General features: G+C 41.6%; 1 protein-coding gene across 6 annotated transcripts in view; it reads left to right on the top strand.

The window, feature by feature from the left end:
- The window catches only part of gpr160 (G protein-coupled receptor 160), a 43,367-nt gene extending 26,569 nt beyond the window's left edge, over positions 1-16,798 (top strand). For 4 of the 6 annotated variants that reach the window (XM_072572101.1, XM_072572102.1, XM_072572104.1 and 1 more), the window contains 2 exons: positions 4,623-4,698; positions 14,727-16,798. In XM_072572101.1, the coding sequence (XP_072428202.1) occupies positions 14,816-15,850 (1,035 nt within the window). In that variant the 5' untranslated portion in view covers positions 4,623-4,698; positions 14,727-14,815 and the 3' untranslated portion in view covers positions 15,851-16,798. The remainder of the gene's footprint in view (positions 1-4,622; positions 4,699-14,726) is intronic. The other 2 variants (XM_072572105.1, XM_072572106.1) reach the window with 1 other exon arrangement.
- The last annotated feature ends 6,231 nt before the right edge of the window (positions 16,799-23,029 follow it).

Below are 23,029 nucleotides of genomic sequence, written 5' to 3'. Positions count from 1 at the left end.
AAGACTTAAATTAGATCACTCCTTAACGTTCTAAATTTTAGAGAATTAAAATCTAACTTGTCTCCTCTCTAACTTAATCCTTGATGTCCAGGTATCATCTTGTTAATGTGCATTGAACTCCCATCAGGACCAAAACACCATTCCTAAAGTGTGGTGCCCAGACCTGTTCACCGTACTCTTGAATCATTAGAATCTCTCCAGTGTGGAACAAGGCCATTGCATCCACACCACCCCTCTTCAGAAACCCACCCAGACACACTCGATCCCTGTAACCCTGCATTTCTCATGGCTAACCCACCTAGCCTGCACCTCTTTAGATTGTGGGAGGGACACCAGAGCAACCCACACACTGGGAGAATGCGCAAACTTCACGCAGACAGTCACCCAAAGCTGTAATTGGATCCCTGGAGCTGTGAGGCTGCGGTGCCAACCACAGAGTCACCATGCTGCTCTAATTGGGATCTAACCAGGATTTTGTGTAACTGCAATATAATGTCTGTATCTGTCTACTCTGCCCTTTAGATATGAAGACCAGCATTCCATTAGCCTTTTTCTCTTTTCTGCACCAGTTTATGGTATTTTAACCAGTCAGGCACCTGAAGCCCCAAATACTGTTGGATGTTTGCTGTATTTAACTTTAACTTCTTGAAAGAAATGCCCTGATCTGCTGTTTTTTGGTCTGAAATGGATAACTTCACACTTGCCATATTAAAATCCATCTGCCACAGCATTTATCAGTGTCCATTATTTTATGCTGTCATTGGCAGTGTCTACAATGCTACCTGATTTTATGTCATCAGTAAATTTGGATATTTGACTTTTTATGCCATTATCCAAGTCGCTAATGAATATTGTGACTATTTGAAACATCAGCACAGATCTTAGCAGGACACCACTAGTCATGTGGTACTTTCCCATTATTCCAACTTTGTTTCCTGCCACTTAAATAATTTTCTATCTATGTCAATTATTTGCCCTCAATTCTACATTAACTAGCAGTCTCTTGTGTGGGGCTTTCTCAAAAACCTTCAAGTCCACTTATACAATTCTATTGACTTACCTCTACCCACCACTTTTGTTACCTCTTCAAAAGCTGTGGTTTATCAGGCAAGACCTATCCTTCATGAATCTTCATGTAGATTCTCTCTGGTTAACTTAAATTTTAAGGTGGTTAGTTCCCCGATCCTTGATTAGACTTCAAAAAGGTTCCCCACCACAGATATTAAACAAACTGGTTGGTAATTCCCTGCTTTCCCTCTGTCACTCTCTTCAACGAATGGAGTGACGTGAGCAAGTTTGCAATCCAGAGGTCTATCTCCTGAATTTAGGGAATGCTGAATGATCATGGTTATGGAATCGGTAATGTGCTTTCCTACCTCTAACACCTGTAGATGGTGACTGTCGGGTCTTGGGGATTTGTCACTTTTCAGTTTCACTAATTTCCCCATTATTGATGATTTACTTAAGCTAATCTTATTTAGAACCTATCTATTAATTTCCTTGGGACTTCTGGCAAGCTAGCCTCCTTTTCTGTTGTGAATACTGAAACAAAATAATTGTTCAGCATTGTCTGGAACTTCCTCCATGGTCTTTGACAAAATCCCCACTCTCAGCCTTCACGGAGTATGTAGTTCTAGCAAAGCTACTGCAGCATTTTGGTGTTGCTGCTGGGACTAGAGTTTTTCATAGAGCAGTTGCTGCTATACATGAGGAACGAATGTTCTACTCTGAGTCAATGAAGGCCACACAACCCCTCCCATTGTTGCTAAGGGGCAGCCAGATTTCACATTGGTAAGGCACTAACCATCTTTTGGGGAGGGGCACAAGTAATCCACAACCTACTGTCTACAGCATCCACCCTGTGACCTTCTATTTACAAAAAGCAAAAATGGGTTTGCATTCAGATAACTGGTGTCATGTCCCAGAGTGATTTTCATCCATCAATATCAAAGAATCTGCAATAAATAAAAACAGAAATTGCTGGAGAAACTCAGCAGATCTGGAAGCATCTGGGGAGAGAAAGCAGAGTTAACACTATACGTCCTTTCAACAAATAGCAAGAAAAAGGTGGTATTTTTGCTAACAGTGAGGGTTGGGTGTGGAAAGGAGTGGAGATAGAGCCAAGAGAGAGGGAAAAGAAAGGTTAGGGAGACAAAGGAATAGTAAGCCAGGGGATATGAGAGGCTCGATAAGTGATAATGGGTTGGCTATGCTGAAAGCAACCCATGTCAGGGACTGGGGGTAAAAGACATGGAAACAGGTCTTCATACTAAAGTTATTGAACTCCATGTTTAGGGCTGGAAGGTCTCCAAGTGGAAAATAAGGTGTTGCTCTTTCAGTTTATGCTGAGCTTCACTGGAGTAGGCCAGAGACACAGATGTTGGCGTGGAACATGATGGTAGGTTGAAATGGCAGGTGAAAGTTCAGGGTCATTTTTAATGGACAGAACATTGATGTTCTGCAAAGCATGCACCTAATCTGTAATTCATCTCCCCACTGTAGAGCACGCCGTATTGTGCGCAGTGAATATAGACTGGATTGAGTGAAATGCAGGTAAATCACTGCATCACCAAGGTGTGTTTGGGGCCTTGAATAGCAAGGAGAGACGAAGTAAATGCACCATTATTATACTGTCTGTGATTGTAAGGGAAGGGGACATGGGGATGCGGGGAGATGTAGGGAACAGAGGAAGAGTGGACCAGAATGACCCAGAGAGAAGTGTCCCTGCAGAATCCTGGCAAGAGGGGAAGGGAAAATGTGCCTGGTGGTACCATCCCACCAGAGATGGGCAGAAATGACAGCTTTTTTTTTATTCAGACATGTTTGAGGGATTGCAAGTTCGTGGCAAAGAGAAGGTGATTAGAACTCGCAAACTGGATGTTTTGAAATTGGCATAAAGTGTCGGAAAAATCAAATTTTATATTTAATTCTTGTAAGCTTGTGTGCCAAACAGCACCAGCAACAAGTAACACTCAGAGCTAGGTGATCCCACAACCAACAGATCAGTTCTAAGCTCTGTAGTCCTACCACATTCAGTCATGAATGGATATGCTGGAGGAAGAGGGATCATTTCCTTTCTCTATAATGGCAAAGCCTAGTGTAAAAAATAAAGCTGATGTATCTGCAACAATCTTCAGCAAGAGGTGGCCAAGTAGATGGTCCATCTTGGCCATCTCCTGAGGTCTACAGATATCAATCTTCAATCAAGTTGTTTACCCTGGTCAATTACCACTCCATCAGTAGGCTCTCCATCATCCGTAAAGTGATGGAATATGTCATCAGCAACTATCAAATAGCACTTATATAGTGATAATCTGCTCACTGACACTCCAGTTGAGATCCACCAGAACCACTTGACTGCTGAACCCATTTCAGCCTTTGTTCAAACATGGACAAAGAGCTGAGTTCCAGAGATAAGTGAAATTGATTTTCCTTGATATCAAGGCTGCATTTGACCATGTAAGCATAAGAATCCTTAGCAAAACTGTAATCAATGGGAACATGTAGAAATTCTTTGTTGGTTAGAGTCATGCCTAACACAAAAGAAGATCATAGAATACCTGCACTGCAGATAGAGGCCATTTGGCCTCCAAGGAACATCCAGCCCAGACTGAGCACCCATCTTATCCCCATAACCCTGTATTTATTATGGCTAATCCACCTAACCTGCCCATCCCTGGACACTATGGAGCAATTTAGCATGGTAAATCCACCCAACCTGCACATTTTTGAACTGTCGGAGTAAACCAGAGCACCTGGAGGAAACTCATGCAGAAATGGGGAGAGTGTGCAAACTCCACACAGCCATTCACCCAAGGCTGGAATCAAACCCAAGTCCCTGATGCTGTCAGGCAGCGTTCTAACCACTGTGCCACTCATAAGATCTCAGTTTCAGGAAAACACTGCACACCACATAGACAGCAGAATCTATAAGGCAACTCATCAATCACTTTCTCAAGGGCAACTTGGGATGGGCAATAAATACTGATCTAGCCACTGATACCTGCATTCCCTGAACAATTTCTTTAAGAACCTGTTCCAGCTGTTGCATAAAGCCAAGGATACAGTCTCACTCCCATTGCTGTATCCTCATAGCCCTGTAGATATTTCCATTGAAATATTTATCCAGTCCTCTGCTGAAATTTGCCGTTGAATCTACTTTGATCATCTTATCTGGTAGTGAATTTTAGATCACAATAACTCACTGTAGAATAAAGTTTTTTTTTAATGTGCCTTCTGGCACAGCACATTAAAACTACGTTTTTGTACTTTCAGAAATAATTTATGTCATTCAAGTTGATGAGCCATGAAACATTCTTCCTTTTGAACATTTAGTCTCAGTGTGATTCAATAATACTGTGTTATGAGACTTGCACCTGATGTCATAAATCAGTGGTCAAGTCTTGGGTCGGTTTGTTTTTGCCTTATTTGAGTAGAGGTGGAGTTATTTCACAAAAGCTTCTTAGTACTTTTCATATATTTGTTTGGAATTTCAAATCAATCAGGTTCCACTCCATGCACACAGCAAATATTTAAATGTACAATGAACTCTTCAAGAACAATCAACAATCTCCATGGAAACCACCAAGTTAACGCAATTTGAATAAGTCTTTTGTTTGCAGATTGGCACATTTAATCATCAGGCAGCGAGCAGCGTACCTGAATCTGCTACCGATGTGCACCTGGAGTTGGTGAAAGGTAACTACTGGCTCTCATTTTCTTGTCACATATAGAGAGGAATTTTACTCTGTCTTGCCAATGTGGACTAAAAGTCAGGAAAAGTATTTTACTTTTGAGCTTGCTAGTGTTCCCATTCTATTGGTGAGGCCCTAAACCAAGGTCACAGTGCTGCCTATTAGTTCAACCGAAAGATTCCACAACTGATATTTGGCCCTCCCCACTTAACCCCATTCCAACTCCACACCCCTGCACTAGCCCATTCACTGGGCCAGCATACATATGTCATTCAATTTCACTTATAAAAATGAAATAGGTTATCTAGTCATTATTTGATTTGTGTGCTCTTAATGTTCACAAATAGCCTGTAGTGTGGTTACAAAAGTGACTTCATGTCATAGTTAGAGGATTGGCTAATTAATAGAAGACAGAGAGTCGGGATAAGGGGATGTTTAAAGGACAGTAACATGTAACTAGTGGTATGTCACAGTGCTCAGTTCGAGGGCCACAATTATATACCAATGATTTAGATGAAGAAAGTAAATGTACAACAGCCAGGTTTCAGATGACACAAAATTAGGTGGGAAATCAAGTGGTGAGGATGACACAGAATCTGCAGAGGGATATAGCCGGGTTAATTAAGTGGGCAAAAACTTGGCAGATGGAATGCAATGTGGGGAATTATGAGGTTTTGCACTTTGATAGTAAGAACAGCCAAATGTCCTTCCTCAGACCCTACCTACGGAACCGACTGATCCTACAGGGACTCCGGGCCACATTCAGAATCACACGGGATCAATGTGGATTTCACCAGTTTCCTCATTTGCCTTCCCCGCCCCCTCCCCCTACCGCCCCACCCAGCTTATCCCAGTCTCAAGCCTCCAACTTGGCACCGCCCTCTTGACTGGTCCATCTTCCTTCCCACCTATGTGCTCCACCCTCCTCTCTGACCTATCACCTTTGCACCCCCCCAACCTTCTTCTACCTATCACATTCCCAGCTACCTTCCACTCCCCCCCCCCCCCGACCCCCCACCCCCACCCCCACCCCCACCTTCCATTTATCTCTCAACCCCCCCTGGCCCACAAGCCTCATTCCTGATGAAGGGCTTATGCCCAAAACGTCGATTCACCTGCTCCATGGAAGCTGCCTGACATGCTGTGCTTTTCCAGCACCGCACACCCGACTCTAATCTCCAGCATCCACAGTCCTCAATTTCTCCCAGGAAGAATATAGGAGCTGGATATTATTTAAATGGTGAAATACTGGGGAAAAGCAACAGGACAGAGAGATTTGGGAGTCATCTTCCATGAATCACATTTACGTCCAAAGTGTAATAGGGAAGGCAAATGGAATGTTGGTCTCTTTTTATTGGGAATGGAGCATGAAAGTAGAGAGGTTTTGTTAAAATTATACAAGGCGCTAGTCAGACAACAACTGGAATAGTGAAATCAGTTTTGGGCCCATTATCAAAGGACAGGTATACTGGCATTGGAGGCAGTTCAAAGAAGGTTCATTAGGTAATATCAGGTATAGAGGGACTGTTTTTATAAGTAGAGGTTGAGTAGATTGGGACTGTGCTCAACCTATAGAAATAGAAAAATGAGAGGTAATCTGATTGAAAGATATAGGATTCATAGCGAACCTAGCAGGGTAGATGTTGAAAGGTTGTTTCTCCTTGTGGGAGAGTTGAGGACCAGAGGGCATAATATCAGAATATATGGTTGCACATTTAAGATACAGATAAGAAGGAATTTCTTTTCTCTGAGGATAGTGAATCTGTGGAATTCTTTCCTGTCGAGGTTTGTTGAGGCAGGGACATTAAGTACATTTGAGGCTGAGATAGACAGGATTTTATTGTGCAACGGAACAAGGATTATAGAGAAAAAACAAGAAAGTGGAGTTGAAGGATATCAGATCAGCCATGATCTCATTGATGGGCTGAATGGCCTGTTTCTGTGACTGTCTTATGATCTTAAGAAGAACTGCATTGGATATATTGCTTTAGAGAAGAGAGACTGGATAGATCAGAGTTGTTTTCCTTGAAGCAGAAGAGACTGAGGGAGGCATCATTGAGATATATAAAAATGAGGGTTGTAGACTGGACAGTCAAGAAGAAATGTTTTCCCTTGGTGATCAGTGACCCGGGGGCAGAATTAAAGAGGATATGAAGGAAGTCTTTTTCTTTTGGGAACCTGGAGCGCACTAACTGGATGGGTGGTAGAGGCAGAAATTCTCAGAACATTTAAGAAGTGTTAAATTAACATTTCAATGTGCATTGACAATGTAAGGGATACAATGCTATAAGCCAAGTGCAGGAAAATAAAATTAGAATAGTTAGATGATTTTGACCAGCACAGATTCGATGGGCATATTTCTATGTTGTAGAACTTTATGACTAATGCTAGAAAGGTTTTATATAAATTCATGTCGCCTTTTTCTTCTCTTTCCTGCAAGAGCATTGTATTTTTTAAAATCTGGAATTTGTGCACTATGGCTGTTTAAATATTGACAGCCACAGGTACATAATTATAATGTGTTGTTTAGTCTCTATCACGAAAGTTTTCTCCTCCAATCTTTAATTTCTCATTTTAGCAGGCTCAATGGCATCATGTCTGTCAGGCAGCATCCAAGGAGCAGGAGAATCGACGTTTCGGGCATGAGCCCTTCTCCCATTCCTGAAGAAGGGCTCATGCCCGAAACGTCAATTCCCCTGATCCTTGGATGCTGCCTGACCTACTTCACTTTTCCAGCAACACACTTTCAGCTCTGATCTCCAGCATCTGCAATCCTCACTTTCTCCTAGATGGCATCATGTCCTTTGTTTCCTCTCAGTACAGCAGGGAAGCTTGTTGCCCTTAATTTATTTAATTTAAAATAGAATTCAAATTTTTGAAATTATTTGAGGAACCCATACAGCAACCAAAAGGACTAGAATTCTGTGGGGAAAAGCAGGGAGGGAAGATTTCCTGTTTCCCACAAGTAATGGCAAGAAGAACCAAGGTTGTACAGGAATGCAAACAGAACTTTGCAGAATTTTATGGCCAGGATATGAGACAGAACCAAACCACAATGATTTTGAAGGATTAATAGGAGAAATGGATTCTCCTGCAGATATGACAAAAGAAAATGATAAAGGTAGACAAATTTTATTTTACACAGAACATTGTGATCTGGAGAGGCATTGTCTGGTGAGAGTGGTGGAAGCAGATGTAGTAAAAATTCCAAAGTGGAATTAAATAAAAATAATTCAAAGGGGGAAGTGGAGATGGAATGGTTGAATAGCCTTTTTAAAGATCCAACTCAGATGCAATGGTCTAAATGATTCCCTTCTGTGCTTAATGACAAAATGGCTTGGATTTTTTGTTGTTCATTTATAGGATGTGGACATTACTGGCTGGGCCAGCATTTATTGGCCATCATCCCTAGTTGCCTTTGAGAAAGTGGTGGTGAACTACCATCTTGAACTGCTGCAATCCATGTGTTGTAGGTAGACTCACAATTCTTTTAAGGATGGTGTTCCCAGATTTTGACTCAGCCATGCTGAAGGAACAATAATATACTTCCAAGTCAGGATGGTGAGTGACTTGTAGAGGATGTTGCATGTAGTGATGTTCCCATGTTTGTGCTACCCTTGTCTTTTGAGATGGAAATGGTTGTGAGTTTGAAGATGCCATCTAAGGAGCCTTGGTGAATTTGTGCCATATACATTCTATATAGTATACACAACTGCTACTGAGCTTCAGTGTTGGAGGGAGAATATGTTTCTAGATGGAGTGTCAACCAAGTGGGCTACTAGCTTCTGGGTGATGCTAAACTCCTTGAATGTTGTTGGAGCTACACACCTCCAAGCAAATGGTGAATACTCTACCAAAGTTGTGAATTGTGCCTTGTAGATGGTGGAAACCTTTGAGGAGTCATGAGGTGAGTTACTCACTGGAGAATTCGTAGTTTCTGGAATGGTCTTATGGCCACTATGTTTATGACTATTCTAATTCAGTTTCTGGTCAATGGTAAATCTTAGAGTGTTGGTAGTTGGGGTTTCTGTGAAGATACTGCCATTGAATGACAAGAGATCATTGTTAGATTGTCTTTTTTTTTGGAAATGGTCATTGCCTGACATTTGTGTGATGTGAATGTTACTTGCTACTAGAATATTGTCCAGTTTTTCGTACATTTTGGCATGGATTGCCTCAGCATCTGAGTCATCACAAATCTACCTGTCTAGGCCTGTTGGAATGTTATTGATTTTTATAAAATCCATCCCCCCTCAATTTCTGAATTCTAAAGGATATAATCCGAACTGATTCAACTTCTCATATCATCCCAGGAATCAGTCTGGTAAACCTTCATGGCATTCCCTTTATAGCAAGAACATTCTTCCTCAGATGAGGTGACAAAAACTGCACACAATATTCCAAGTGTGACCTCACCAGGCCCATGTATTATTTTAGCAAGACATCCCTGCACCTGTACTTGAATCACATTGCTATGGAGGCCAACATAACATTTGCCTTTTTCAATGCCTGCTGCACCTGTATGTTTACCTTTAGTGATTGTTTTATGAGGACACCCATAACTCACTGCACCTTCCCTTCTCTCAATTTATAGTCATTCAGATAATAATCTGCCTTTCTGATTTTGCTACCAAAGTGGATAACTTTGCATTTGTCCACATTTTACCTCATCTACTACTCATTTGCCCATTCGCTTAGCTTGTCCAAATCACACTGAAGTTTCTCTGCAACCTACTGAAAGCTCGTCCTCCTACCTAGCTTTGTGTCATTTGAAAATTGAGATATTACATTTACTTCCTCATCTAGATCATTAATATATAGTGAACAACTGAAGCCTTAGCACTGATCTCTGCGTTACCCCACTACTCGCTCCGTGTCACTCAGCAAACGACCTGCTTCTTCCAACATTTTGTTTCCTGTCTGCTGAGAAGCTTTCTATCCATGTCAATACACTACTCCAATCCCATGCGCTTTAATTTTTACATATTAATCTTGTATGCCGGACATTGTCAAAAGCCTTCTGAAAGTCCAAACTAACCACATCACTGACTCGCCCTCATCAAAGCTATTAGTTACATCCTCAAAGAGAATTGCAGTAGAGTTTTCAGGCATGAATTCCCAGATGGAGTACTGGGTTTTCAGAGGCTGGATGAATGGCATAGCCAGCAATGAGAGGTTGAGGTGGGGCAAGAGGTGGACTTTATGAGCCAGCCTTTTGAAAGATTCCCTCATGCAGACTATTTTTTCCCAACAGTTCCTATGCGACGTAAGCCACAACTCTTTGAAAAGTTAGCCTGACTCCATAGGAACTGTGCAGGACTAGCTTGTGCTGATCTTCACCTTGAAATCGACCAGGTTTGGAGTGCAGAGTTTGAGCTAACAACTCCCACCAAACTACAACCTTTAAAAGGCCCTGATGAAAATCTGAAGTTGCAGATGTGGCCGCGAAAATCCCATAATAGGGACCAGCCTCCACTTTTACTGGAGCTTCAAGTCATCCTGAATCACTGAAGATCCAGACCAATGTATTTAATGTTTGTTGTATTGCAAACATACAAATATGAGAGCGACTCCAGTTGAAACAACTTTGATTTTATTTTATCTTTGTAAAGTGCTGAGGGATATCTAGTTTGGAACATGTTGGTAACTATGAAGACACATGCATCCTCAACATATGGAGGCCCATGGCTAAAGATGGATAATCTACAATGTTAGAATGGTCTGCATGAGTTATCTGTGGAGATCAGAGATTGATGCTGCTAACAAAGAATACTGGATAAGCACATGAGAGAGAAAGGAACAGAGTTCAATGAACAGGCTGACGTAAAAAGGGTTGGAAGTTGAGCTGAATGATTTGTTTGTGTGCTGTTAGGTCAGTGTAACCCCTTTTTGAAGTGGTGAAATGGTTTAGAGAACAATAAAGAAATTAATTACTGATCTTCAAAATAGCCTTCCAATCATTAAGAGTAGACACTAAGAGATAAAGGCAAACTACTACATGTGCTGGAAATTTGAAATAAAATGATAATGCTGGAGAAACTCAGGTCTGGCGGTAGGTGTGGAGAGAGAAGGAGAGTGCATGTTTCAACTCCAGTATGACTCTTTCTCGGAACTTTAGAACTGGATGGACAGCTGCTTAAGCTAGCAATCCACCGACATCTCTATTTGCCAATGACTATTGCCCCTTGCCAGAGAGCCTGTAAAGTTAAGATCATGCTTATAGGCCATCTGCAAACCTACAGCCAACACTGACATGTCACTCCCACCCAGTCGCCACAAGGGATTGCAATATGAGATTAATGGGCCAATATGGCCAATTAGTTATACTGCATAGTTTTATTAAGCAATGTCTGCTGTTTTGTCTTTTAATTCAAAAAATAGTAATGAATAGATTCTTGACATGCAAGGTGGGAAGGTAGAAGGGTTTTGAAGGGGTAGGTGGGACTGTAGAGTAATTCGATCAGTCATGATCTTATTGAATGGCAGAGCAGGTACAAGGGGTCAAGTGGCTTAAGGCTGCTCCTATTTCTTATGTCAGCAATGCCAAAACCAATTTAAAAATCCATTTGCAATTTTTAAAGAACCTGTGAAGGATTTTAATTATAGATCATTTTGACACACTTTCAGAATGAATAATTCAACAACTTGCATTTCTGTCAAGTGTTTAACATAATCAAACATTCCAAGATGCTTCACAGGCCCATGATTCAATAATATTTGACACAAAGCTACATAAAGCAAACCTTAGGCAGCTAATCAAAAACTTACAGGATTGTGCAAGATGCCAGATTTTGCACAGAGATCTTAGAAGGCTGGACAGCTGGAAAACACTTCAGTGACAGGGAGGGCAATGGTTCAAAAGGATTTTGAGCATTAGTTTGAGAAAAGTATAATTGAGTTCATTGCTGAACTGTGATTCAGTGGGCACTGGGGTAATCTCTGAATGGGATGTGTGTGTTGTGATACCAGACCAGACCTTCAAATCTAGTTACAATCAGTTAGGAGACAATAACTTTAGAGTTGACAAGATTTGTAGTCCCTTTTGTTCATTCAGTTGAGGGATGTCGCTGGCTGGGCCAGCATTTATTGCTTGTCCCTAACTGACCTTGAGCAGGTGGTGGAAAGCTGCCTTCTTGAACCGCTGCAATTCAAGTGCTGTAGTTAAACCCACAATATGATTAGGCAGGGAATGTCTAGGGAAAGAGAATAAAGCCATGAGATTCTATGGTTTCAATCAAACAAAAGACATATTGCTTTGTAACTCTCAACAAGAAAATAATCTGCAATATCTGTTATATTTTAATATCCAAAATTAGAATGAATTAAACAGAAAGTCTCTTTCTGATTTATTAATGGGATGCGGGCATCGCTGGCTAGGCCAGCATTTATTGCCCCTCTCTAACTACACTTGAGAAGGTAGTGGGTAGCTGTCTTCTTAAACAACTGCCGTCCATTTGATATGGGTAATTCCACAATGTTGTTAAGAAAGGTATTCTAGGATTTCGAGCCGGAGACAGTGAAGGAAGAAATATTATATTTCTGAGTGATGGTGGGTAGCTCAGAGTTGCAGTTGGCGGTTAATAGGAAATTTTTATTGGATCACATGATAAATTGCATATTAAATGGCAGATACAATCAAAACAGATCCCACAAATCTCTCATCAACTCGCCCAGCTGTGAGTCACAAAAGTCTTTAAAATCGTAGCCTTGATTTTCTACCATAGTAGAGGGCATCTTGGCCAGGGCAAAAACTGCCAAAAGAAGTTTGGAATCTTAAGTCATGGGGAATGGGTAGACGATGTTAAATTGCACAGGTAAACATGGGAAGTGTATGGATGTGAAAGGAGTGAACGCTCGAGGACTGTTTAATATTTCTCTCCTTTTGATGAGGTAAGGTAACCCTTTGGTTCAGGTCTTGAGATTATGACAAGGCAAGCTTGTGCATAAAAGTACATAAACTAATTGGAACTGACAAATTTGTCAAGAAGCTGTCTTAAAAAGGTAGGAAGTTTTAAAAAAAAGTACAAGCTATTTCAGAGTGCCTGGTCATATAAAACCACAATACGATTTGTGCTGCAAAACTGATTTCCCCATCATTATTGGAAAATATGGGGTATGTGGAGCCGGGGGTATGGGTACACAGGATTGGGTGCTAAAGGCTGATACCTGAGGTAGGCTTTCCCCTTTGCCTTGGATTTGCATAGCTGTTTTTTTTCCGAATACCGTGCATCCCACAAGGGGATGAAAATCAGGCCACTGTCTCTCACGCAAGTTGTTGCAGCAATTTTCTTTGAAGATCTAGCATCTGATTTCAAAAGTCACTCTATTCAGAATGCCTCAACAACTGCTGACCTCCTAGATACTCACTCACTTCTTCTGAGACTTTGTCCCTTGGATTCACAAGTCTGCCCTCTAACACCTAATCATGTCACAAGTCCAGCTCCCTAGCTATTCTAAGTAGAACCGTATGGCCTATATTCATTACTTTGCCCCAAACCTCAGTTTTCTGTAACAGAAAATGGTTGCTTACAGGCTTTGCCTTTAACAGCTGTCTGGCAGACAGCTCCCTTTCAATGGAATTGATAAATAACCCAGAGTTTCTTGAATCCCAATTTCTCAGCAGCACTGAACTATTCAAACTCTCCTTGAACCCCAATGTACAGAGCCAGCCAGGACTTCAGGGCATGGGACCTAATGGACTGATTACTCACTGACCCTTGAACTGACCTGTATGATCTATTGAGATGCGGCAACTTGGCGCTATCCCTGTTCTTTTTCTTCTTTTTCCAGCATTTGTTGCCATTCTAATTGCCTTTGAATAGCATGGACTGGCTAAAGTTAGTATGAAGGGCTTTCCTTCTAAGTCTCTGCCACTGCCTGAGCCATGGTGACCCTCAAGTTGGACCATCACAAGTCATTTCTCTACGATGAGAGAGGAGCCCAATGGTCCAGTAGGACTGTGGAAACTTTAGCTTTTACCTTGAACTGAGTGGCATGTTATTTCTGAGGGCAGTAAAGAGTCATTACTGAGGACTTAGTGTTACATATAAGATTTTCTTCCCTGAAGAGAGGAAGTTAGAAAACCAAATGTTTTGTTTTGAAAATTGACAATGGCTTCATGGTCACCATTACAGAAACTAGGTTTCAAATACAGATTTATTTAAAGAATTTAAGATCCTCAACGTGCCATGATGGGATTTGAACCCATGCCCAAAAGCATTAGCCTCGGATTATGGTTTGCTCGTTCAGTGATATTACCACAACATCACCATCTCCCTTCGGGATTGGCTTGACTGTAGAATCATAGGATCCCTACAGTGTGGAAACAGGCCATTGAGTCCACACTGACTCACATCAGAAAACTGGAGCACCCAGAGGGAACCCACATAGACATGGGAAGAATGTGCAAACTCCAAAAAGACAGTCACCCAAGTGTGAGATTCAAACCCGAATCTTAGGAGCTACCCCTATATATAATAGAATCCCTATGGTGCAGAGGCCATTTGACCCTCTGAAGGGCATCCCGCCCTATCCCCGCAACCCCACATTAACCATGGTTAATCTAGCTAGCCTGCTCATTTTTAGACTGTGGTTCAAAACCAGAGCAACCAGCGGGAAATCACATAGACAATCAATCAATCCTGCAATCAAACTTGGGTCCGTGGTGCTGTGAGGTAGCAGTGCTAACAGCTGTGCCACCCATTCTGTATCTGAGAAAAAACTGAATGAAAAAACCCTTGGAACATTTGGTGCTTTAAATGGTGTAATCCCCAGGCATCTAGCTGATTAGTATTCACAGCTGCTATCTTACAGAACACAGAGTGACAACAACAACAAAAATAATCTCATCACTTGCGGCAAGAAAATGACAGGCAGAAGAACTCTGGACAAGTTGTAGTTCTTCCTCTCACTAAAATAAAGTTTTCCAAATATCTTTTATGAAATCATTGATCCATTTAGTGTATTGCTTCATGATTCTAGATATTTCATTGTTTCATGTCAGGTTGAAGAACTAATTTTGCTTTGTTTTAGCTTTGCAGGAATTCTGATGTCAATCTAAAGTAGATCTATCCCTCATCATATAAAGTGGAAGATAAGCAGTGGATTGAAATTAGTCAAACATGGAACCTGTTTTCTGTGAGAACTGCATTAAGATTGACAGCAGCCTATATATTTACCAGATCATTGACGGCAGAAATTTATTGCTCTTTGTCCTGTTTGCAAAGGTCATCCTCAACTTTATCATCCTGAGCACAAAGCGAAAGATACTCCCAAGTTTAATTGGCTATTTCTGCATCTCCCTATCACTGATGGATCTTGCATTATTTGTGAATGTGTTAATCATTTCATGTTTTAAGACATGTACAGTGCTCGGAACTCAAATTGGAAACCATCACATCTGCCTGCTTCTACAGATTTTCTCATCCATGTACAGTGTCCTGCATTTGCCCATCTTCTTCCTCTCTGGTCTTGATTTTTACATAAACCTACCTCGTCTTCCCAAACCCATAAACACCTCTCGGAAAATCCTATATATTTTCATTATCATGCTGTTATGGATTGGAGCCATTGTCTACATATTTGATATCCACAGTCTCCATCCACCATTAAAAGCTGTCTTGTACTACTATTTGTTCCAATGTGATGTCACCATCAGCATTCAGAACCACTTTCTCTCCATTCTGATACTTCTGACAGTGATTCTTGTGACAATTTATTGTTGGTCTGGTTTGAGCGCCCTTGTCAGATCTCTGAAGGTGATTTCCTATGTGGAAGAGGTTGTGGTGATATGTTCACACTCCAACGCATGGAGGCAGTCCCATTCAGCCAAGGAACAACTCCTGACCAATATTACCATGTGCTTTCTCTTGACCTGGAGCCCATTTATTCTCCTTCAGTTGACTGTTGTTTTGATCTGGGCTCCCCTGCCTGCCTACATGGATTTGAACGTTCCTTGGCTTTGTTTCATGAACAGCTTCCTCATTGGAGCCATCTATTGGCTGAGGTACGGTGAGGTCTCTCAGGATGTCATTTCCTTATTTCCAGACAGTTTCTGCCATTGGAGATTTTGCCATCTTCAGCAAGTTTTCACTGCAGCTGATGAAGAATGGATCCCAGTGAAAGAGGACAATGAATCAAAGATTCTAATTGCCTGAAGGAACTTCTGTTTTTCCTACACACATCACAGTGTATTTTTCAAACTAATAACAACATTGATTCATCTTACTCCTTAGTCTTCGATAAGAACATTAACAATTACTAATGTTGATGAATTGAGATTTGTGCAAGATCAGAATTATTCAACGGGATTTTTAAAAATTGTGTTCTCCTGGACGCACCAATCTCTTGAAATGTCTGAATGTGATCCTTCTAACTGTGCCTCTCAAACCTGTCACTTTTATTGCAAGATATATTTCGGTTTCACATTTATGAAGCAATTTCTGCGGAGGGGTAATGGTTATAAACTTTCAAAAGAAGCTCTAATATTTTGTAAAAGCCATGAGGCCTGTTTTCTTGGGGCATTTGGTGATCAAACCATCTGAATCCCCAATCATGGAGCTATTTAGGTTTGCCTACAACTGACATGTAACTTTGAAACGTGTAGCACAGGAAATAAGTCAAGCATTTCAGTTGCTGATGTTTAATGTAATGAAATTGAGGGTGACAATGATGATGAATAAAATAGTTTGTGCCTTGCATGAATTTGTTATCAATCACATTGTGTTCTCGGATGCATGGATGGCTCATTTTCATTCATGGGTATTCTGTCCTACTTTACACCACCTCCACTCAACTGTGTCTCCTTCACGACCTCTGACAGCCTGACAACCACCTCATGTCTTGCTTTGCAGATCATAACCAATGTGAAATGTTAAGTTTCAGTGGTTGTTTTTGGCTGTGACACTAAGGTGAAGGTAATAAATGCTGCTTTCTCCTTCAAGTAGCCAATTAGGCTGCTCTATCATGGACTTCACCAACACTGTTCCATCTCCTGCACCCTAACCAGAAATTGAAACGATATTAAATCTCCGTATTTTCATCATGGCCTGTCCAGTTGCTATTGAACTGATATTTGGCTTGTGCTACACAGTGCTAGAACCTGCATGCCCCTTGGGATTAGATGATTTCTAAACATCCCTAGAACTTTCAATTCCCTCCCCAAAGAATTTAATAGTGTAGATAATGGATGAAATATCAGGTCAGAGTTGTTTGTAAAAGTTTACTACATCCAAATTCTTCCACTCTGAAATTTTGCTTCAAGTTTGCTAATTTTGTACTTTGTCCTCTAGTTAAATACCTACAATTCCAGAACCACCTAGTTAAAATATGGACCTCATTGAACCATTCAGGCAAAATGGCATTGATGTATTTTTGGGGAAGCTAGATCAACTTCAGTGGGAAAAGAAATAGAAGATGATGAAGAAGGCTAAATGGAGACCCATGTGGAACATTAATACTGGGATGGACCAGTTAGAACACATACTTTGATTTTGTGCTGCACATTGTTATGGACCAGGCCAGACCCCCTCAAAATATTTTCAGAAGGTTGCCAAGACCCTAACCTTTTTCTTAAAGGCAGATGTGAAGTGGGTGTTGCAGGTTGGCTTTAGGCAAAACAGAATTTATTTAAACACTACAGTTGAAACACAAATTAAAGAAAGGGCAATTTAGAATAACTTAACTATTGGAAAACTTAACCCCCACTATGCATTAACTATTATTAGTTAACAGTTCCAATTAACTGTTCATTAAACTGAACAATTAAAATGTTCCAACATCCCATAAACACACCCCTTGGCAAAAAGGTAAATTCAAACGAAGGTTCTAACAGGCAGGAGGGAACAACATCCAGAGAGAAATTTCAGAGAAATCTTCTCCTGAAGCTTACAACATTCTGGACTCACACATCTGGTGACTGCTACAGCTGAAAAAACAACTAGAAAAAAACGTGAACTGGGAGAATTGGCCATTCTCCTTCCATTGTTTAGCCATTACTCTCTAGAGTCTTCAGTGCCTCTGCCTTTGGAATGTCTCTCCAAAACAAAACCAAGGACAAAATAATCTTTTTAAAGTGGCAGCATCGTCACAACATTCTATGTAATTCAATTTTCATTCAGTTTACTACATTACCTCTTTTCGGCTAGTTCTTTAAGCAATCCCAGTCAGAGTTTGATTTTTTTTCTTTCTAAATTCCTAACTTCCTCCATACTTATTTTACTAAAAGTTCTCATTATTTCATTGTAATCTCCCTGAGTTTCCCCATATGCCATTTGAAGGCCACCTACATCACTAACAACCACAATAATGTTCTTACAATATGCCTACTTAAATGAGTATGCGTGTTGTATCCCATTCACCCACATGTTAAAGGCAACTGGCACATTAGGCTAGGGATATACCAGTAAATAGATAGTGGCTCCATCTCCCGCCCTCATTTCAGAAACTCCGACCACAACGTTGTGCTACCTCTCCCAGTTTAGAGGCAAAAGCTCAAGCTGGAGACGCCCTGTGAATACAGGTCCAGTGCTGGTCGGAGGAGGCAGAGGATCACTGCGGTGCTGTCTGGAATCGGCTGATTGGGCCGTGTTCAAACTGTCCGCAGGTACCTTGGACGAGTACGCCACCACCGTCACAGACTTTATGAGCAAGTGTGTGGAGGACTCCATACCAAGGAAGTCAATCCGGGTGTTCTCTGACAGGAAACCCTGAATGAATCAGGACATACAGAACCTGCTAAAAACCAGGCGTGAGGCCTTCAGATCAGGAGACCCACGCAAATCTATGTATGACCTGCACAGAGCCATTAAGACAGCCAAGGATTAATACTGATCCAAACTAGAGACCCAGACAGACACCCAGCGACTATGGCAAGGACTGAATGACATCACAGGTTCTAAAAAGAGACAGTGCAAGATAGCAGATGATGACATATCCCTCCCAAATCATCTCAATGCATTCTATGCTCGATTTGAGCAGAATTTTGGTGGAGAGGTAACACCTATTCGGACAAGTCCTGCCTAACCTATCCCACCAGTCACTTCATCAGTGGTCAGATCAGTTTTCCTTCGAATGAATCCAAGGAAAGCAATGGGACCCGACAGAGTACCAGACTGTGCACTCAGAGCATGCGCAAGTCAACTGGGAGAGGTCTTCTTGGACATCTTCAACCTTTCCCTGCAGCAGACTACTGTCCCTGCTTGTTTCAAAAGGGCTAACATCATCCCTGTGCCTAAATAGCAGCACGTTTCAATGACTACTGCCCAGTGGCCCTAACTTCAGTGGTCATGAAGTGCTTTGAAAGGCTGATAATTGCATTAATCAATGCCAGTCTCTCCACTACTCTTGACCCACTCCAATTTGCCTATCGGACCAACAGATCCACATCAGATGCCATGTCACTTGCTCTTCACCCTCCCTAGAACATCTTGTCACCAAAGAACAGATATGTAAGAATCCTACTCATTGACTATAGTTCAGCCTTCAACACTATTATCCCCTCGAGCTTGATTACTAAACGTAGTGATCTTGGACTAAGCCCCACTCTCTGTAACTGACCCACAGGCCACTATCATTGAAGACTGGGGATAATATTTTATCATCACTAACACTCAACACTGGAGCCCCCAGGGGTGTGTACTCAGCCCCCTATTGTATTCACTGTATATCCATGACTGTGTCGACAAATACCAAACTAATGCCACATCCAGGTTTGCTGATGACACCACCATAGTCGGTCAAATCTCAGATGGCGATGAAACAGACAACAGACAGGAGGTGGAAGACCTGGAAAAATTGTGCACTGAGAACAACCTAGCTCTCAATGCCAGCAAAACCAAGGAACTCCTTATTGACTTTCGGTAGGATGTTACTCATGCTCCCCTACACATTAACAACACAGAGGTGGAACGAGTGGAAAGTGTCAAGCTCCTGGCAGTGATCATCCACAACAAGCTTTCTTGGACTCTTCATGTGAATGCTCTAGTTACAAAGGCCATCAATGTCTCTTCTTCCTCAGGCAGCTGAGGAAATTTGGCATGACTGCAAATACCCTTGCCAACTTTTATAGGTACACCATCGAGAACATTCTGTCTGGATGTATCACTATCTGGCATGGCAACTGTACCATTCAAGATCGAAGACAGTTACAGAGAGTGGTGAACTCGGCCCGGACAATCACAAAGGCCAACCTCCCATCTATAGAATCCATCTACCAGGCCTGTTGTTAAGGAAAGGCCACCAGCATTCTCAAAGATCCATCCCACCCTGGCAATGTTTTTCTACAATCTCTACTGTCAGGGAGAAGGTACAGAAGCCTGAACACATGCACCAGCCTGTTTCATAACAGTTTCTACTCTACTGTTGTTAGAATACTGAATGGACTCACAAACTCTTAACATTCGCCTGTACATGTTTTTGGTTTTGCTGCTGATTACCGATTATTTACTATCTATGCTACTTAACTATGCGATCTGCCTGTATTGTTCGCAAGACAAAGCTTTTCACTGTGCCTCGGTACAAGTGACAATAAATTCAATTCAATTCAATATTTAAAGTGGATGATTTAGAATAAGTATATTTGTACCATAAAGGAAAATTATATAAGAAGGACCCATCATCTGCGGTTAACTACAGATTGTCGTCGAGATTACAGTTCTTTGTAGGGATATCATTTGCTGTGGATAACGAGGATCTTGGATTTCCAGACAGTACATAGAACATAGAACAATACAGCGCAGAACAAGCCCTTTAGCCCTCAATGTTGCGCCGACCTGTGAACTACTCTCAGCTCGTCCCCCTACACTATCCCAAAATCATCCATGTGCTTATCTAAGGATTGTTTAAATCTCCCTAACGTGGCTGAGTTGACTACATTAACAGGTAGGGTATTCCACGCCCTTACCACTCTCTGAGTAAAGAACCTGCCTCTGACATCTGTCTTAAATCTATCACCCCTCAATTTGTAGCTATGCCCTCTCGTACAAGCTGACGTCATCATCCTGGGTAAAAGTCTTTCATTGTCTACCCTATCTAATCCTCTGATCATCTTGTATGTCTCTATCAAATCCCTCCTTAACCTTCTTCTTTCCAATGAGAACAGACCCAAGTCTCTTGGCCTTTCCTCATAAGACCTTCCCTCCAGACCAGGCAACATCCTGGTAAATCTCCTCTGCACCTTTTCCAATGCTTCCGCAGGACCTCTTGCATTGAAGTAAATGTGGTTTAATTCATCAGTCTAACCTTGTTCTCTGCCATATTCTTGTCTGCCTTCACTCTTTGACTTGCTCTCCTTAGCTACTGTACCAGCCTCAGACTTTTTTCTCACTATCATTTTAGTTCCCACACTTCCATCAGCCCCTGCCCTCAAGCCGCCCAATCCTCCTTATTAGTTTAAAGACTTCTGAATAGCACTAGCAAATCTCTCCACAAGGATATTGGTCCCCTTCCAATTCAGGTGAAGCCCGTCCCTCTTAAACAGGTCATTTCTACCCCTGAAGAAATCCCACTGGTCCAAAAATGTTCCCTTCACCAGCTACTCAGCCACACATTCATCTGCTCTATCCTTCTATTCCTATTCTCACTGGCACATGCCATCAGTGGTAGTTCAAATACTTTTACCCTTGATGACCTACTTTTTAACCTTCTACCTAGCTTCTTATATTCTCTTTGCAGAACCTCATCCCTTTCTCGACACACGTTGTTGGTACGAAGATGCACAACAATCTCCTGCTGATCACACTCCCCTTTTAAAATACTCTCCGTCTCAAAGATATCCTTGACCTTGGCACCACGGAGGCAACACACCATCCTGATGTCTCACTGACAGTCACAGAAAAGTCCATCTGTGCCTCAGACTAGACAGTCCCCTATTACAATCAATCACTTGGAATCTGACACACCCTTTGTTACAGTAGAGCCAGTCCTGGTACCAGAAACCTAGCTGACAGTGCTACACCCACACTCAGAGGCAATTCTTCCCCGCAGTATCCAAAAGAGCATTGCTGTTTGAGATGGGGATAGTCATAGGAGACTCCCTGCGTTACCTGACTATCTCTCATACCATTCCTAACTGTCAACTATCTGCGTGACTGTATCTGTGGTTTTGCTACCCTCCTGAAACTGCTACCTATCATACCCCTATGCTCTTGTAAACTTCTCATTGCCTTGAACTGCCACTCCAAGCGATCTGTGTGATCGATAGGTTCAAATCCCATTTTCTATTTAAGTTATATTGTCCTTTTTCATTTTTCCTGGAAAGTAAGCAACTTCACATTCTCCCATACTATAATTCATCGACAAAAGTTTTGCCTATTCATGCAAGCTATCTATATCCGTCAACAACATCTTTGACTTCTTCATGACACCAAGTAGGAAAATTTGTTAACTGAAAATTTCATTACCAAAGCTTTGGTCCTGTCATCTAAATCATTGCTGTAAATTATGAAAAGTTTAGGCCCCAGCACAGACTCTGGTGGGAGTCTGCTCAATACACCCTGCCAATGTGACAAAGACCCTTTCATGCATACTGTTTGCTGCCAGACAGTCCGCCAGGCAATTCTCTGTCCATCTAATGTGTTACCCACTACATTATGGGCTTTTATTTTCTATTATAATCTTTGATGTGGCACCTAATCAATTACACAAAGACAGAAGTGGGAAGTTGAGTGCAGAGATCGGAGAGGTGCTAAATGAACATTTCTCATCGGTCTTCACTCAGGAAAAGAAGAATATTGTAGAGGAGAAGAATGAGGTACGAGATATTAGACTAGAAAGGATCAAGGTTAGTTACGCACAGGTGTTATCAATTCTAGGAGTGAAAGTAGACAAGTCCCCTGGGCCAGATGGGATTTATCCAAGGATTCTCTAGGAAGATAGGGAGGAGACAGCAGAGCTGTGATATTTGAGTCGTCATTGTCTACAGATTTAGTACCTGAGGACTGGAGGACTGCAAATGTGCCCTTGTTCAAGAAGGCAGCAGAGATGACCCAGGTAATTATAGACCAGTGAGCCTTACTTCTGTTGTAGGAAAGGTGTTGGAAAGGATTATAAGAGATACCATTTATAATCATCTAGCAAGCAACAATTTGATTTCAGATAGTCAACATGGTTTTGTCAAGGGCAGGTCGTGTCTCACAAACCTCATTGAGTTTTTTGAGAAGGTGACCAAGCATGTAGATGAGGGTAGGGCAGTTGATGTGGTATACATGGACTTCAGTAAAGCCTTTGATAAGGTTCCACATGGTAGGCTGTTGGAGAAAATGCAGAGGCATGGAATTGAGGGCGATTTAGCAGTTTGGATTAGAAACTGGCTTTCTGAAAGAAGGCAGCGAGTGGTG

This window comes from Chiloscyllium punctatum, chromosome 6 (assembly GCF_047496795.1).
Source record: "Chiloscyllium punctatum isolate Juve2018m chromosome 6, sChiPun1.3, whole genome shotgun sequence".
NCBI lineage: Eukaryota > Metazoa > Chordata > Chondrichthyes > Orectolobiformes > Hemiscylliidae > Chiloscyllium > Chiloscyllium punctatum.
The sequence above is the reverse complement of the archived record's forward strand: the minus strand, read 5'-3'. Positions and strand labels throughout refer to the sequence as shown.